This window comes from Ascaphus truei, chromosome 8 (genome assembly GCF_040206685.1).
Source record: "Ascaphus truei isolate aAscTru1 chromosome 8, aAscTru1.hap1, whole genome shotgun sequence".
NCBI lineage: Eukaryota > Metazoa > Chordata > Amphibia > Anura > Ascaphidae > Ascaphus > Ascaphus truei.
The window spans coordinates 49288712-49307426 of NC_134490.1; the positions used below are offsets into that span (position 1 = coordinate 49288712).

General features: G+C 42.2%; 1 protein-coding gene across 3 annotated transcripts in view; it reads right to left on the minus strand.

Moving 5' to 3' along the window:
* Window positions 1–18715, minus strand: part of GPAM (glycerol-3-phosphate acyltransferase, mitochondrial) — a 43318-nt gene that overhangs the window by 14170 nt on the left and 10433 nt on the right. For all 3 annotated transcript variants that reach the window (XM_075611865.1, XM_075611866.1, XM_075611867.1), the window contains exons 4-15: window positions 16968–17041; window positions 9375–9488; window positions 8638–8778; window positions 7807–7906; window positions 6994–7130; window positions 6638–6737; window positions 5348–5560; window positions 4177–4290; window positions 3058–3143; window positions 2239–2354; window positions 1535–1605; window positions 1078–1336 (exon numbers count right to left, since the gene is read on the minus strand). In XM_075611865.1, coding sequence (XP_075467980.1) covers window positions 1078–1336; window positions 1535–1605; window positions 2239–2354; window positions 3058–3143; window positions 4177–4290; window positions 5348–5560; window positions 6638–6737; window positions 6994–7130; window positions 7807–7906; window positions 8638–8778; window positions 9375–9488; window positions 16968–17041 — 1525 coding nt within the window. The remainder of the gene's footprint in view (window positions 1–1077; window positions 1337–1534; window positions 1606–2238; window positions 2355–3057; window positions 3144–4176; window positions 4291–5347; window positions 5561–6637; window positions 6738–6993; window positions 7131–7806; window positions 7907–8637; window positions 8779–9374; window positions 9489–16967; window positions 17042–18715) is intronic.

Sequence of the window (18715 nt, forward strand, 5' to 3'; positions counted from 1 at the left end):
ATGCCTTGGACTTACTCCTCTGCTTCCAGAAAAGTGACCATACATGGTAACTAAAGGGTTAGATCAGCGGTGCGCAAACTGGGGAAGGGGCGGGACAATTTGTAGGGGGGGCGCGGGCAGTTACAGTGGCCCCACGCTCTTCCCCATGGCATTTAAATTAAATGCCGGGGCAGGCGTGAGGCCTCTGTAACTCACTTACCTGCTGCCAGCCGGGTCTTCAGCAACGCGTCGCCATGGAAACACATGTCAAATTACGCGGTGGGGTCACGTGACCGCGACGTCATTTGACGCCGAGCCATCGGGAGAGGGGGGGGGTCGTGAACGCTGTGGCTCCCAGGAAGGGGGGGCACAGCTCAGAAAGTTTGCGCACCGCTGGCTTAGATGAACATGTCTTGTTCAGGAATGAATCCGCTGGCAATTAATTGGGCGAGTCCCTACTTCCCCATTTCTCAGGCATCAGAATTAGATTGTAAGCTCTTAAAAAGACAGAGACAAATAGGCCCATATTTACTTAACTCTACTACAATAATAAAGACACCTTGCCGTGCTGGAAGACTAGTTACTGCCCATTGCCTTGAATAGTTGGTAACGTAACTTCAAGTGACGGAATCTGTCTTATGGTAGATTGCTTAGTAAATATGGTCCTTGTATTTCTTTTTTTCTTCCTATACAGAGGTAGTGAGTCTTATTGTCCCAAGCGCCACGGACAAACAAGCAAACAAGCAAACGTCTGTGGCTCTGGGGACAGTGTCCGCCGCCATCACGCTACAAGGGGCCCATGCTTATGAATGAGACACCCTGCAGCGTTAGTCTTTCAATGCCGCAACACCAAATAAGTTGAGTATTGCTATATCTGTAGCACTGACCGTGCACGCAGTGCTGTACATATAATTTTGGCAAGCACAAGTCCCTGCCCCGTAGAGCTTACAATCTTAATTTTGTTGTCTGGGAGAGCCAACACTGGGAACCAAACCAGATCCACCTGCTTCAAAGACAATGAAATTACCACAAGCTACTCCTGAAATATCAGTTATCATTTGTGTGTCGGCTTCTCCCCCACATTAGCAGATCTCCTACCAATGATGGCCTCCGTGATGTAGACATGGAGAACTCCATTGCTATAGAAGTTCAGCTCAAACACAGCGGGGATGCTGGTGCTGGGTGCGATGACGAACTCGTTGCTGGTGTGGGTGATGTTCACAGAGTTGCCCAGGAGGTGTATGGCATGCATGACAACATCTTCAGAGCTGCCCGAGAACCCCAGGTCAAAATCCCGGGCTAAGACTTCCTCTTTCATGGAGAAGAAGTCTTCCACCAGGAGAGCGAGGCTTATCCCCTGGAAAAAGAAAGGGGCATGTACAAGTTGTTGGGTGAAGAGTGCACACCCCCACCCATTGCCGCTAAAACCTGTTATGGTTGGAGGTTCTCAAGAATAAGTGTGGGGAACTAATGGACTGAATGTCCAAAAGTTAATGTCCCCAATTCTGAGAGAAACGACCCACCTGAGGCCAGCAAGAAGTGGGTCAGAGCTCACCTGCCGGTAGCGATACAGCAGCAAACACGCCACTATGTGTGTTGACATCACAGCACAGGATTTATCAGCAGCTTAAAACGGGAAGAAAAAAAAAAACATTTGAATGCTGTTCCCAGCTATTTTACATGAGCTAAACCAGATTCCATTTTCCCCAAACAGGTTTGTGGTTTATTTTATATGACGGATCAGCACAAGCAGAGAAGGTTATTTACTCTACTAAAACTTTTTCACCAAGCACAGTAATGAGGGGGCGCTTAGAAGAATATTCTGTGGTGTCCATCTTTAATAAACCCTTAAAACTAAAATTTAGTATTACAGTTTTTCCCCCCGTTTCCTCACAGAGATGTGCATAGTTCTTGAGGAAATGATCTCATTGAGCCTGTAAAATACAATCTTAAGAGTCTAATTTTGTAGTCTACGAAACAGAAAGGCTTTGGTACAGAGAGCTGGCAATGGGATTACAGACAGGGTTTCCTAAACTCCTTATGAATACAACAAATTATGTTAATGCCTACAGAAGAGGCCGAGCGTCACTGAACTTGCAGCCATGACAATCAGCATCAAAAGTATGACAGACTATTGGCATATTATAATAATTATCCATTAGTGTCACCACACTCCTTCAAACCCCGAACCCACTTTTCACAGACAGACAACTTTACGCTGGTGTTAGTGAGATATAGCGCATTCTTCAATGTACTTACTAAAAAGCACATGGTTTGCCAAGTTTGCTATTATCTGTCTCCTGAGAGGCTCGTCCGTCAAGTTTCGAGACTCTGAATGGCCGGCCACATCACTCTCATTCAAAACATCGCTCGGTCTTCAGCCCAAAAAAGAGACAAATAACTGAATTAAGAGCGCTGAATTAGGCGCCAGTGAAGAAATTGATTAAATTCCATGCAAGGTGAATACTGGAAATAGGGAAATTCCACCCACCCTTCAACACCTTAAATGCAAGGGTGTGATGCAAAGGATTGTTATTGGGTTCACTTCCTATTAAAGGGTGATGCACCTTCAAGGACTATACAAGACACACCGCACACCTACTCTTAAACATGTGAGGGCAGTGCGCCCAAATAAGTTTTACAGTCAAGCTCACCAGCAAGAGACTTCCTTACAGAAACTTTAGGGAACACTTCAACATAACGGTTTATTACTGCATCAAATACATCAGTGGGATTGAAGGTCAAGAGAACCCGAATTAGGCATCCGAGAAACCATTTAAAGGGGTGTTCCCACCTGGCCGTCTTTTTATAAAAACCAGAAGGTCTGGACTTGCAAGGGTACCCCCAATGGTTCAACGCGCCTTCAAAATTGGAGACTGCGCACTTGCCGGTCCTCTGAATATAATCTGTTTTTCTTGCACTTATTTAAGGTAATCTACCATATATATTTAACTACTTTCCGAGCAGAGGAGGGGGAAAAAAGTCAGAGGATTAAAAGAAGTATGGTGTTTCAGAATAAAATAATAATTGTTGAGATCTATACAGTATGTAAGTGGAGAAGGTTATAGTGCACCTCACCTGGTAGAGAGGATGGCTGGTAATAGCACTTCCTCTAAAGACAGTGGTTGTGGTGATGGTTTTTGTCTCTGGTTTTCCAGGTACTCCTACAAACAAATGTTACATTGAATCATTAAAGCTAAAGGGACACAGTGTTCAGAAAAAGATTGGCTGCCTTTATGCACTAGTAATCTTCCGCCCATTACCAACTGGTGTCCTGAAAAATCATCCCCAACAGAACCAAAGGCGCTGTCTGAAATACCTGCCAAGAGGAGGCTTCCTGCACCTGACAAGCTCCAATGGAGGTATAGCACCAAGCATCTGGTCACAGCAAATCATTACTAATCCCATAACATTTAAATATTAGGAAGCACAGATGCTGAAATTCATTTTAAAAAGAAGTTTGCAGTATCTTAAAAAGTTGGGGGAAAAAAACACAAAAAAAACCCCATCCTTTTTAATAACGCGAGGGGTGCCATTTTGGAAATCGTACTGTGTTTGTGGAGCAACACGCCTCCTCGCGGTGTCTCAGCTCCTTATGACGAGTGTAAGGCATTTTATCTAAATATAACAAAGTAGTGTAGCACCAAATTTCACATACATTCAATTTAAAAACAATAAGTCAAAGCTACAATGCAGGTTTGAATTTATATGGAATTTGGCGTGACGCCTACCCTGTCCATATCTCTCATTGGGATTCTAGAAAGATAGGGAAGGCTCCATACAACTATTACTAAGAACATTTTGTACAAGGTCTCGTTCTGTCACTTCTTTCCCTGTGCCTCAGGAAGGGACAGCTTTGTGGTTTCCAAATTCTACAGCACCCAATAAATTCTGCAGAACGGTCTTATACTGTCAGCGTTCTTTGGCGTTATTAAAAATCAGTTTAAAAAAAATAAATAAAAAACCCTCTGAAGTGCAATTAAAAGCGGAATAACACAGCTGCGTTCACAAAAACAATAGCAGCAACTGCATTATTTACACTACAGGCAAAAGTCATATACAATGCAGAGAAAGTCACCGTTTCAGTGCCTGGGTCCCGCTAACACGCGGCTTCTGTTTGATCAGAAAAGTGTATATATGTCGCGTTTACCCAGCTCGCACGGAATGTGCGAACACCGGAAAACTTGCCGCACTTACTTTCAGGGAAAAGGGTTGCGCGAAGTCGACACGCACACAGCCATAGTTTTTCCTTAGCATGCGGAAAACTCCTCGTGCGACGCTCCACAGGCTTTCGTCTTTCTTGGGTTTGCCCTACAAAACGTCGCGGGAAATCGTTGAGATTTGCAAGCAAAATGGCAGACGATAAATTGGTAATTAAGCAGATACTCAAACTAGCAGAGAGTGGGATGTGAAACTGCTGCAGAATATTAACGAACTGGTTAAGTTCTTCTGTATATTACACAGTCTGTTAGAATTGTAGATCCTTTGATTTGCCAAATTACAGGTATTTTATTATTTTTCCTTTACATAAAGAATATTCATAAATCCTTTTCTAATTTGGAACCGATTTGTGAACGGTCTATCTAGATAAAATATCAATACCTCGTTACTTTTTGGTATTTAAAGCTGTCAATGGGATTTTACATGTTAGAATTTCTTTTACATTTTATTTAGAAAGTCTTCATAAAAAAGACTACTAAAAACAATGATGTAAAATACGAGGCATTAGAGGCAAACATATAGTATAATTAGACGTAATCACTGTAGCTCTACAAATAAAATGAATACAATTACATCAGAAAGTAAATATGCACAACGTTGCATTTTTAATTCCATTGGTGCAATTAAATTCAAGGGAATAAGTGAAGCAGATCAGATGTAGAAGATGATTTTGATGGTTGAAATGGTTTCTTGTTATACACAGTATCAATTTATATCTCAGCAAGATCATTATCAGTGCCAGTTATATTTTTTTCATCAATTCAAATGAAACCCTTTGGAAACAAAGGAGTCAAACAAAAATTCACATGGAACCCCAGCTGTAGCAATTGTTATAAAGTGTACATGTTGGGTACATAGATAATAACATTGCAGAGTTCACAACGAGATCTCCCTTTAGCAGGGGCAGCCAATTCCAGTCCTCAGGGCCACCAACAGGTCAGGTTTTCAGGTTATCCCTGCTTCAGCACAGATGGCTTATTCAGTGACTCCGTTGATTGAGCCACCTGTGCTGAAGCTGGAATATCCTGAAAGCCTGACCTGTTGGTGGCCTTTGAGGACTGAAGTTGGCCACCCCTGCCCTATATCAATTCTGCTAACCTTTGAATGTTCCCTGGTAATTTAACTATAGCACACGAGCGAATCTCACCAGCTGTTCACCGTTATAATGTCCCTCAATGATGCGGTCGTAGGAGATGCCCACGGGTATTATGAGAACATCAGGGATGGAACTTGTGCATACAGAATCCACTATGACAGAAAGGAGGCCTCCTCTGCCGCAGGAGGTCTTCCCACTGCGTGAGCGAGTGCCCTCTAGGAATATCTCCAGGAACTGCTTCCGGCAAAGCAGCTCTTCGATGTACTGAAACACACAGGAGACGCTGCCGGTCATCTCAGAGAAACAGAACTTGTCCAAAGAAATGCAAAACGGGAAAGTACAAGCAGGTAAGTGGTCTAAACTCTTCTGCAATCCTGGAGTCTGAACACCAGTCAGATGGTGTTGGACACATGGCTGCACATCCCTGAGAGTTAGTAAATAATATACAGAGGCACCCACAAGGCAGACATGTCCAACTGAGAAAACCCCAGGTCTCATGTTTCAATGTCCTGTGCTTCTGTCTGATCACTACAGTACTGTACGTACATTGCAAACAGACCCCCATTTGTTATTTAAAATGCTTACAAATGTGCAGGGTTCAATATCACATGTCCCTTTGTTAAGTTTTGAGTATACCTTGGGAGGTACGTGCGGTCAGCAAGAATTGGTTTAACATAGCAGCAAGAACCACACATGCTGTTCTCTACAAATCAATATTTTCTTATACTGTATAACGCCGTTTAAAGAGACAATCCAAGCCGGGTTTTTTATCTTGATTTTTTTTTTAACATAGGATTGAAGCAGGGGGTCTCCGGAGTGGAAGCCTAGTAATTTCAGCTCCAGGGACCCCTGCTTCCGGAGGAACGTACCTCCATAGTGGGTGCCGGTCGCTGTTCCAGGGTAACCTAGATGTCCACTTTTCAAAGCTCTCAGGCCCTGCAAGCCAATAGGAAGCCGTGATGTAATCAGGTTTGGCTTCCTATTGGCCCAGTGATGAGGAAGCAGAAAAGTGCAGGTGATACCGGCACCCCCTACAGGAGGTCTGTATTACCGGAAGCAGGGGATCCACGGAGCTGAAATTAATGGGGCTCAGCTCCAGGGATCCCCTGCTTCAACCCTGTATTATATATATATTTTTTTTAAAACAGCTTGGATTGTTCGTTTAATCTCTGCAATACTTAAGTCTGATGGGTAAATGCATCCCCTTTGCTGCAAGAGGGGCCTGTGTTCTCTGAAAGAGAAGGAGATCGGCATCCATGCTGGTTCAGAAGAATTAAAACTCTTGAGATCACAGACACGGGACTAAGCAGCTTCTAACACAATGGCATTGCAGATACATACCCCGTTCAGCAGACACCTGTACAGGACATCTTTCTTTCCATCTGGAGTCTCATCCAGTTTACGTCGTATGAAAAAGCCACCCAGCATGTGGATTAAAGTACTGCCAACAAAGGAAAAGCCGTTACATGGGGTATCCCATGGGCTGCATGGGCATCAATAAAACGGAAGAACACCAAGAAAAATGTTAGAGGATGTGAATTATAGCTTTAAGGTGTATGGTGAGCATACCCTGTGCAGTACTTCCCTGCAATGGCAGTAGATGCATGGAACAGCCTTCCAGCATGAAGCCAATTATGCAAAAAGATTGCAGAGACAGGCAAGTCCGTGCCACGTGGACGGGAGAGCCAAACACTGACCTGAAGATGGGGATATTGAGGTTGTTCCCTGCAGCTATGTGCGGAGCTTTGATGTTGTGGCAGAACAGGACGAACGTGAGGAGCAGGTAATCAATGTGTGACTTGTGAACAGGCAGGAAAACAAGCGGGAAGTCCATCTAAAGACAGACAGGCAATGGGCCCATACACATGGGATCGGTTGTGGTTTATGTATACTGTAGACACACACACACAGACAAGTGCTGGTTCGCCTCATTTTTCAGTTGGGATTCTGCAGCCCATAAATGCTACTTTATCCATGCTTTCACAATTAATTCAATGGCATTTTCCCTCCAAGTACAACTTTATTAGATGTTCCTTACATGTTAAAGCAGGAAAACATGTAGCACTGCGCAATTTATTTTCCATTTTTCTTTCGTTACAGGATTGAAACAGGGGGTCTCCAGGGCTGAACCCCTGCTTCCAGAGAAACTTATCTCCGCAGAGGTGCCGGTACCTTTGTGAAGTTTAAATCTCCAGGTCATATGGGCCAATGGGAAGTCACACCGGATGACATCACCGCTTCCTATAGGCCCGCAGGGAAATGTAAGCGCCATTGTTAGGCACACACGTTCAGTGGCTGAAGATAATGGTAGTCCCTACAGAGATAAGCATCTCTGGAAGCAGGGGGTCCCTGGAGCTGAAATTAATAGGGTGCATCTTCGAAGACCTCCTGCTTCAAAATCCTGTAATAACAAAAATGTAAAACATGTAATTGCGCAGTGCTACATGTTTTGCTGCTTTAAGTGGGGCTACCAACAGCATTCTCAGTAGGATAATCACACAAAGATTTACCTCTGTGGCTGCTTTTTTCACCATCTCCAGCTGCCCTTTGTGAATCTGAATGTTCCAAAAAAAGCTGTTGAAGAGTTTCAGCAAAACCCAACCGGTCAGTCTGTGGGAGGGAAGAGCCCACAGAGAACCGGTCAAACATTTCCTTACATTACCAAAATCGGAAATACTATACATGTATGGATAACAAAAACCTGGAAAATCGGCGCTGCAGTACCTGCAAAAGTACCATGGAAAAGGAAAACTTCAATCAAATACACAACATATAATTAGACACGTGTTAAAAAGGTGCAATCACACTCTGCCAGCGCGCAAATTACAGCGCAATTTGTAATTTCTCTTGAAGGAACATCAAATTACAAAAACACACAGTTGTCATTAGTATTATCACGTATTTATCACAAGACGAAATATTCCACAAAACCACGCAACTAGGTCGGCAAGACAAGAGCAAATAAGTAAACAGGAAATATAACAAATGGTTACTTTTAATGGAAGTGATAAATATTAACAATCCTTGGTATATAGGTTTATTTTTTTTGCCGTTTGGAGTTAGCCTGTCCAACTTAATTTCAATAGCCTGTAGAACAGGGGTGGCCAACTCCAATCCTTCAGGGCTACCTATAGGTCTTCAGGATATCCCTGCTTCAGCACAGGTGCCTTAATCAGTGGCTCAGTCTTTGACAGCCTGCTGTTGCCCTTGAGGACTGGAGTTGGCTACGCCTGCTGTAGAACATACGTCATTGGAGCGGGTGTTATGAGTCTCACAGGTTTTCCTTGCGACTGGAATACCTCGTTACCCGACACTGCCCCATTACCCCGTGCTTCCCGTACCTGACCATTGCAGGACACACATTGGCCACCATTTCCTGGAGAAGTTTCTTTGCTTTCCTCCTTACTTTGCTGGTAGACTTCTGGTCAGAGGTGCCAGTGGGGCTCCTTTCAGAGGCAACATCAGCAATGGCCTTCTGTACCCTTGGAAGGAAACAGATAATATCCGCTATTCTCAGGACTTTCCAAGCACAAGTACATTATTTGTAAAAATGGAAGCTTTCACCTGCTGCAGCTTCAAGGAATCCTCCACCAGGTAACCTCACCCCTTCATGCTTCTTATCCCCCATCTTCCCCTCCCTCAACATGGTTCTCAACCTTTTCCTCCCCCAACCCCCCACCCCCCTTAATCCCACACGCTCTTAAATGTGCGCAGGAGATGGGGCCAAATGGAAGGCGTACATAAAGAAAAAAAGAGAAAAAAAAAGGAGGGGGGGGGGGCTTCGTGATGGTTTAGTTCATTTTTTGTTAAATAAATGTATTTTTAAATGTAATATTTGTAAAATTAAAATATATTAAAAACATTCACCTTTTTTAATTTAAGAATTAAATGCATTTTAATAAGAATTATATTTCACAATAAATTACCTGGAACCATTTTGGTTTTTTTTACTGGGGGGGAGGGGGGGAGAGAAATTTTCCCATGGTCATTATCGTGGGAAATTTTTAGTTATCGTCCAACCCTAGTGTGACCTAACCCTCCCACCACCTGTGCCCCCTTGTTGTGGTGTTTTTATCACCTGCTCTGGTTCAGCACGGTCTCAGCCATATTACTGCAAAACATGCTTTTGTTGACATCCCGTTCCTGTACAAAAAGCACATAGCAAAGACGACGAGCCAGCCAGCCCCGATGCCTGGAAAACACAACACATTCCCAGTGCAAAAACTGCATCATATAAATATACACAGAGGTGCGGCATAAAGTCTGTGAACCCCTTAGGATTTTCACATATAACACATTTCAAACCTAAAATGTTATTAGATCTTACTCTAAGTCCCAATAATAAAGATAACCTGATCAAACAAATGACACAAAAACATACTTTTTAAACATTTATTTATCCACAAATTATTTAACATTCTATATCATGTGCGATTCAAATTCAGTACTTGGTGGCACCCCCCTTGAGCAACAATTACTTAAACGAAGTGTTTCCTGTAACTGCTGGTCAGTCTCGCACATCGGTTTTGAGAAATGTTGGTCCATTCCTCCTTACAGAACTGCTTCAACTCAATGACATTTAAGGGCTTCCTTACATGGACAGCTCACTTCAGATCCTGCCACACATTTCCATGGGGTTTAGGTCCGGACTTTGGCCAGGCCATTTTAAAATTCGGAATTTCTTCTTCTACAGATCAGCTTGTATGTTTAGGGTCATTGTCTTGCTGCATGACCCACTTTCACATCAGCTTCAGATCACAGACGGCCTGACATTCTCCTCTAGAATCTTCTGCTACAATGCAGAATTCATGGTTGTGTCAATAAAGGCAAACCGTCCAGGTCCTGAGGCAGCAAAGCTGCCCCAAACCATCACACTTTCATCGCCATGCTGACGGTTGGGATGAGGTTTGGTTTTCGCCAAACAACGTTACTCATTGAGGCCCAAAAGCTGTACCTTGGACTCATCTGTCCAGAGAACATTGCATAGGTGAAAGGCACTCAAAACAGTTTGAGAGCAGTGTAAAACAACTTACACTCCGATAGGTGCTCGACGGATAGCCGCAGTACACCTCTGAGGAATAACGGTGGTCCACAGCACTACAGTAAATAAAATCAAGACATTTTATTCAGTCCACCAAATGCAGAAAATAAAAGGAGTGACGTTTCAGACCTAAAAGCTCCTTCCTCAAGCTCCTAACGTAGTCTATTACTGCTTGGTATAAAGACAACAAGGAAGGCGAAGGAACAAATCAGCCAACACCAATTAACAATAACGCAAGTCAAAATATAGGTCTTCAGATTTCTGAATCAGTGAGTAGGCAGCGGAGGGAGAGAAGGCGATGAGATCAAACAGCTTAAACATGAGGCATAATTGGATCCACTAATTAGGTACTTTGGAATCAAGTGGACTTAATACAATATGACATATCTGGTTTTGTATATTACCTATGGTTAGGATTACTGTGTTGTCAACACTAATAGCCATTATTCTATGTGTCGATGGATGCACCGTTACCATGGTGTAATACTTTTTTGTATATTCACTTTTGCCTTGAACCCTTTTTGTCATCTCCAGCCATAAACCACTTCATTCTAATCTGGGCATCCTTTATTGCCCCACAATTGAAGCCGCAGACGTCAGCATGGTCATACCCGTGTATATCGCCTCATGTTATGGAAATACTGTACTTAATCTTTAGTTATTAACAGTGTTGATCAAAAAAGAGATTTGATCAGAAAGGCAACCCTCTATAGACAGCACTCTAATCACATTTGATATATTAATGGACACAAGGAATTGTCCAGCAAATTTGCTACGTCAGCAAGTAAACACTGTCAGAATCACCGCAGAAATCAAAAACAATAAAATTTTATTATGTCTATATCGACCTTAAAAACACAGATGCAGTATTAAAAATCCCCATATTAAAGTGGCTGATATGAATAGTAGGTATACAGGTGAGTATAATGGGTCAATCTATTGAACTATTCATATCCAAACATCCAGACTTGTAAGTATACAATGAAATGCTGCAGGGATAGGCTAATATTGTATCAGAGACAGCTGTCCATGTCTATGTAGTTTCACAGACAAAATGGAACTCTGTGAAGACCCAATGCTAGTTTGAAACCCCTTAGGACAGGGTGTATCTACCCTTAATTGGCTCGTATGTATATAGACTGAGAAATAATGCTAGTCGTCTATGCCAATGTGTATACTCAGTTATAAAGTAGAATGTTGTATAGTCTAGCAGAGTCTGCTTTGTGATCATAAGCATGTAGCCGTGGAGTGGTTATAATTGTCACAAAATAAGCAGATAGAGCAAATTTCAAACACCTTAAAGATTGGTGTTGTGTGCTGTAAATAGTAGTGTATACAGAAGCTGGTTCCCAAAAGACGCAGCCGTGTTATATACACTATCAAGATATAAACACCATCTCTATTCAGCTCTATTGATGTACAGCATAGGTGAAAGCAAAGGCTAGGCAGTGGAAAAATCAAGCCTCCTATGCCATAAACACATACAATGTTGCAATAAGCATTGAGTCAAATTGCCGCTACACGATACAAGCCTGTTCATCTGCTGGATGCTGCCACTTGAAATGACGTCACCGCCGTGACGCCCTACGTACCCCGACGTACGTTTCACGTGTTACACACGCTTCATCAGGGGGAGGAGGGAGCAGCTTAATCTTTAGTTAACTGTTTTCTTGCTTAACCATTCATACAGCTCCACCATCAGATACATGAGGCCATTGAAACATGTGAAGATTTTGCCACACAATTTATTCACAATTAATGAAGATGGGTGTGTCCAGAATTGGAACTTGTGGTGCTGCAGAATAACCTAATTGAATGGGAAGAATTTTTTTACATACAAGAAGTTCAAACATATCTTTGTGTCACCTTTTTGTGCCCATTTAATCTAGATACAATGAGTTCATAAGTAGCGAGCAAATTATGCCTTCACTATTATGTATTTTGGTTTCTCTGTGTGATGATATAGATATATATCTATACACTTTGCATGTCTAAGACAGGTCTGCAACCCTGCCTTTCACCATTATCCCCCAGCACACAGTGCTTCCACTGCAGCAAGGGATTCTGATTAATGAAATACAAATGAGCACAGTGCCACCTTTTGCTTCAAAACCATATCACATGGTCCACTAACCTCATGCTTGCTGCATTTCACAGCTTTTGAAATATATAGATATACAGTTGGGTCCGGAAATAATTTGACACTGATACAAGTTTTGTTATTTCGGCTGTGAACCAAAATCAATTCAAGTTACAGTTAAATAATGAATATGGGCTTAAAGTGCAGTCTATCAGCTTTAATTTGAGGGTATTCACATCCAAATTGAAGGAAGAGTTTAGGAATTACATCTGTTTAATATGTAGCCCCCTCTTTTTCAAGGGACCAAAAGAAATTGGACAATTGACTCAAAAGTTATTTCATGAACAGGTGTGGGCTATTCCTTTGTTATTTCATCATAAATTAAGCAGGTAAAACTTCTGGAGTTTATTCCAGGTGCGGCATTCACATTTGGAAGCTGTTTCTGTGAACCCACAACATGCGGTCAAAGAAGCTCTCAATGCAAGTGAAACAGGGCATCCTTAGGCTGCAAAAAAAATGAAAATCCATCAGAGCGATAGCAGGAACATTAGGAGTGGCCAAATCAACAGTTTCGTACATTCTGAGAAAAAAAGAACGCACTGGTGAGCTCTGCAACACAAAAAGGCCTGGACATCCACAGAAGACAACAGTGGTGGATGGTCGTAGGATCCTATCCATGGTAAAGAAAAACCCCTTCACAACATCCAGCCAAGTAAAGAACATTCTCCAGGAGGTAGGCCTATCATTATTCAAGTCTACCATAAAGAGAAGACTTCACGAGAGCTAATACAGAGGGTTCACAACAAGGTGCAAACTATTCATAAACCTCAAGAATAGAAAGGCCAGATTAGACTATGCCAAACAATATCTAAAAAAGCCAGCCCAGTTCTGGAACAGCATTCTTTGGACAGATGAAACTAAGATCAACCTGTACCAGAATGATGGGAAGAAAAAAGTATGGAGAAGGCTTGGAACGGCTCATGATCCGAAGCATACCACATCATCTGTAAAACAAGGTGGAGGCAGTGTGATGGCATGGGCATGCATGGCTTACAGTGGCACTGGGTCACTAGTGTTTATTGATGATGTGACAGAAGACAGAAGCAGCCGGATGAATTCTGAAGTGTATAGGGATATATTGTCTGCTCAGATTCAGCAAAGTTGATTGTCCATCTGTAAAGTGAAGCGCCGTCCAATGACCCAAAACATACTGGGAAAGCAACCCAGGAGTTTAAGGCAAAGAAGTGGAATATTCTGCAATGGCCGAGTCAATCACCTGATCTCAACCCGATTGAGCATGCATTTCACTTGCTGAAGACAAAACTTAAGGCAGAAAGACCCACGAACAAACAACAACTGAAGACAGCTGCAGTAAAGGCCTGGCAAAGCATCACAAAGGAGGAAACCCAGCGATTGGTGATGTTCATGCGTTCCAGACTTCAAGCAGTCATTGCCTGCAAAGGATTCTCGACAAAGTATTAAAAATGAACATTTTATTTATGATTGTGTTAATTTGTCCAATTACATTTGAGCCTCTGAAATAAGGGGACTGTGTATGAAAATGGTTGCAATTCCTAAACGTTTCATACGATATTTTTGTTCCACCCCTTGAATTAAAGCTGAAAGTCTGCACTTCTATTGCATCTCGGTTGTTTCATTTCAAATCTATTGTGGTGGTGTACGGAGCCAAAATTATGAAATTCTGTCAGTGTCCAATTATTTCCGGACCGGACCGGACACACACACACACACACACACACACACACACCTTTTGAGTAACTTCAGATTTGTAACTTCTCTTCGCTTATTACTGTATTGTCAGTTACAGGTGAATTTGTATATTGTTTGTGCCAATCTTATTTTTGATGGATCGTTTTCTCTGAGCATTTCTGTGATGTTATTTTACCATGTATTGTATGGAGAATTGTCTACAAGACGTTGGATCTATAACATCTACTGTACTCCATTGGCTGTCATTCCGGATCTCCCGATCCCCTCGCTCATCTGTTTTTACCAGATGTAAGTTGTATTTTATCATTTGTACTTTCTGTTTTTGTATTATGTAGTCCTGTTGTGGGACTTTAAATATACACATCACTATCATACGGAATCTCAGTGCACTCTCTGCCTTCCATTTTTGTGCCCCCAGGGGGGGCTTACTATACAGGCGGTTTTGGAGTTCTCCTGCTGACGGCTGCACGGGAATCTCAGTTTACTACACACACGGAACAGCGCGAGCGCCGACTTCCTTGTACTTGCTCTTCAATGCAGATAACATTTTGTAATGGAGTGCTGCTTCTCTTTTTTTTGTGTAAGTATATATATATCCAACGTTTCAAAAAGGGAATATTCATCAGGGTAGCTAGCGTTCCCTAGCTGAAACGAAACGTTGGATTCGTCTTTTTACTTGAATACATTGATTTTTAGTTTAACAGTTATCTGAATGGGCAGCGCTGTCTTCTCCGTGCTTCGGTTCTGAGTGAAGTATATTTGTATCTTACGGTCTGACCCGTGCACTCGTCTATATATATGACTATCAATATGGTGTGCTCTCTCTAATCTTTGATATACGATTGATCTATAGATACAGTATATAGATATCTAAATCAATCACCCAAACTGACACACACACACACACACACACACACAAAAGCAGATCTTACTTCAACATGTTGCATCACCTAAACAGGTTATTGTGCACGCCCTTCTACTCAACACAGATTTACACGTGTATTAAGTTCATGAAACAGTGCACACGCCTGTGCAAACATGGAGTATAAAGTACAAATGTAACTGGATAATCACACAGAGTTTCCAAGTTACAAAGGGCTAAAAAAAAAAAAAACACCACACCGGATCTTCCTAATGTGATAGATAGGGAAGATGTAGATATAGATAGGTAATACACACACACAACGCGGATCCACTTATAACACGGCCTGAGCATGGCTCACGATTTTTGGCTTTTTTTTTTTTTTTACATTCAATCTTTATTGCTAACGGACACACACGGAGACAGACAATTCATTTGTGTAGTTATGGCTTTTAGGTGGAACAGTTATGATCTGTGGGGATTGGGGTTTGAATTTCCTTTTCTAGTTACAAAAGATTTGCGTGCGGGAAACAGGGAGTGACAAGAAGTCATATGTTCAGCAACAGCAAAGAACAGACACAGAGGGAGAAACAAACACAAAAATACATCAGATCTCAATGTTCTAAACTTTATGGCTTTCTTTGAAGTCAGTGATAAAAATAGTAGGGGGCTCATTCCTATTACTGTGTGAAGATTTTTCCTCTATGCTATACTCAAACATCATACTGAGGGCAGAACAACATCTTCCTTCTAACACAAAAATGACCATGTAGCACTATATAATGATACTACTACGTATAAATCAGTCCACCCTCCACAGATGCTTCTCCTTCTGGAACAGCATTTGAACACTTGGGGGTGACACACCTTTAAGCCAACATGACTTTATCAAGGCAAATGGTTGAATTCTGGGGACAAACATGCTGGCACACACAGTGCATCACCCCCTGGCTGCTCCTGCTTCTCTCGTTACCTTGCATGCAGAGTACATTACGAGTTTCTCCAGTTTCTTTGCCCGGGGAGCTGAGCGCAGCTGCCCTTTCTTGGCAACGATCCTTAGTGGTGCACCCCAGTTCCTCCCCCGGCCGGGCTCTCAGCTCCCCGGGCCAGTCCACAGGCGGCTGAACCCACCACAGCCGGGGATAATTGTGGTGCCGCACTCCATCCACCGGCTGCACACACTACCGCTGCTGCCTCCTCCAGCTACCTCCGACATCGCAGCCCCGGACCCTGCCCGGGGAGGAGCCCCCTCTTCATTGCTCCGGTGCATGGATCCCTGGGTGAGGTGACGAGATCTACAGCTTCTCCCCCTCAGGGAGGCAGCAGCAACACATCACTGCCTACACACACACGCCGCATCCCGGTTATAACGCAGTCTCATTATGTGGACCCAGAGCAGTATATATAAAGCAAAACGGTAGGCACTCCCGTAACTTTGGGCAAACTTGCCAGGGTGCACTGAAAATGTAGAGTTTACAAAATAGATGAAATCAGGTATTCATGGAAACTTATAAAAATAATTAAAACGTTTATTACAGCATCGTTTTTGTCCCATTGCTGGAACTGAAACGTTTTATTCATTTTGTAGAAGTTCCTGCGAGTGCCTGATATAGATTATAATAATTTTTATGGCGACATAATAAAATGGTTTACAACACACCCACCATTCAACTCCCATAGGGCTAAATAGGGTGCTAGAAATGTCAACCAGTTTAATTTTTAATAATTAACCATGACCTCCCTTGCTTGCATAATCCATGCAATATCAATATTTGCTGAGCAAATGGTGCAGACTGTTTAAAACCCGTCTAGACACAGAAAGTACATGTTCCCTATAACAAACCAAAAAAAAAAAACAACAAAAAAAACAGAACGATGACTGTAGGTGAAACATTTTATATAAAACATTTGCAGATTTGCTAGTACAGTTGATGTATATTCAAAGACTAGGACATACCTTGTGTGTGTTTCATTGATGTAGATAACATTACGAAGACCCAAAGATGGGATGCTGGGGTTGAAAAATGTATCCTATAAAACAAAGCAGAGAACAGGGGTTAAAGGATAGGGTTTTTTGTAATAAATTCTTCATACTAATACAGAATAATTTATAGTTTACAGCACGTTAGAAAACATCACACAGGAATATTCTGAGCGGAGGTGGAAATCGAACAGTGTTTGTTTTATGCAGGCTGATTAAAAGTCAGATCACCGAAATGGTTTTGTGTACTAAAAAACAAATCAAACAAGGAGCTTCAAAACATAAAAACGAACAGGGTGAAATAAAATGCAGAGTATGCTGGAGAAAAACAGAGATTCTATGAAGGTTGTTAAAAGTTTCATTAGTTCAGTATTATAAAACATTTCAGCACAAGACTTTAGAGAAATAACAAATAAATGGAATGCATACCAAAAATGTAGAAAAAAAAACTGCACCAGTGATAAACACACAAAATTAGAGACAAGATACCTTGTTGAGGTGTTTTGGTCCCATGGGGGTTCCTGTCCAGACCCAAGGCATAGAGTATACAAAAATAAAAAGGCTACCAAGCAATAAAAATGCTGTAAAAACCACTTGCATGTATTGTGAAAAACACACAAAAAAATAGTAGTAACAAAATCTAAGTCTACCACAAAGACGGCCCACAAAGAGATGCTATGACTCAAGCCAAAGCTTCCATAATGTAACTCATATATACATTCAAGAGCAGAAAGAGGTATAAATAAGCCAAGTGTCTGTCCATCTGCTCACCGCTGCTGTCCAATGACCAGTCCTTTGACCTATAGTATATACACCCCTTTTCTACTGTTCATTGTACATTGGTGTTACATGCACGGAAACTTTGCCTTTTGTTACTGCATTGCTTTGCGACTCATCACCGTTGTGATAGAATAGATTGTTTTACCAGTTTTCTTCTGAATAAAAGTAAGTTATTTTAAGAACTTCTGAGTGTTGCCTGGTATTCTCTTTATTCTTTGTGTACATGAATTTAAAGGCAAGTAGAAAATCTGGAACCCTAGTACCCACATTTTGTATAATATTCCAGCAACAACAAGTTATCAAGGGAATGTTAATATATAGATATGTACTTTATTCAATAAAAATCCAAATGTAAAAAATCACTGCAAACAGGGGCTTCATTCTAATAATTTGAAAATATGAATTTAACCTCTCAAATTTAAAAATGTTTGGGTAGCTACTTGAAGCAAAAACAACTAGCAAACCTCCCCCCAGTTGTAAACGCATGGCATGCATCAGCGTAGTCACAGGCCAATGCTTGGCTATGATGGCCAATGAATGCAAGGAAAGCGATATATAATAGCAATGTCTCCCTTACTTATAGGCTTCAATTCGAGAGAAACGACTTCAGATTTTAATTTAAAACCCGACACCAATTCACGCCGTCGTATGGACTACATTTGCCTCGGATTGCCGCCGCGGTCCAGGGATGTCTGACTATCCCACCTCTTGCTCTAATTCAGCGTTTCCCAAATGGTGGGTCGCGACCCGGCACCGGGCCACGGCACCAAAATTGCCGGGTCGCAGCGAGGCTGGCCGCGCGGTGTCTCCTGTCACCCCTGCTCAATTTTAAAAAAATGCCGGCGATTTCCCCCTGCGGTCCCGCGCGCTTGCGCAGGGCAAGCAGGGCCTGCTCCCTTCCTCCCCCCCCGCTCCCAACGTGGGACGGAGGAGGAAGTACCAGC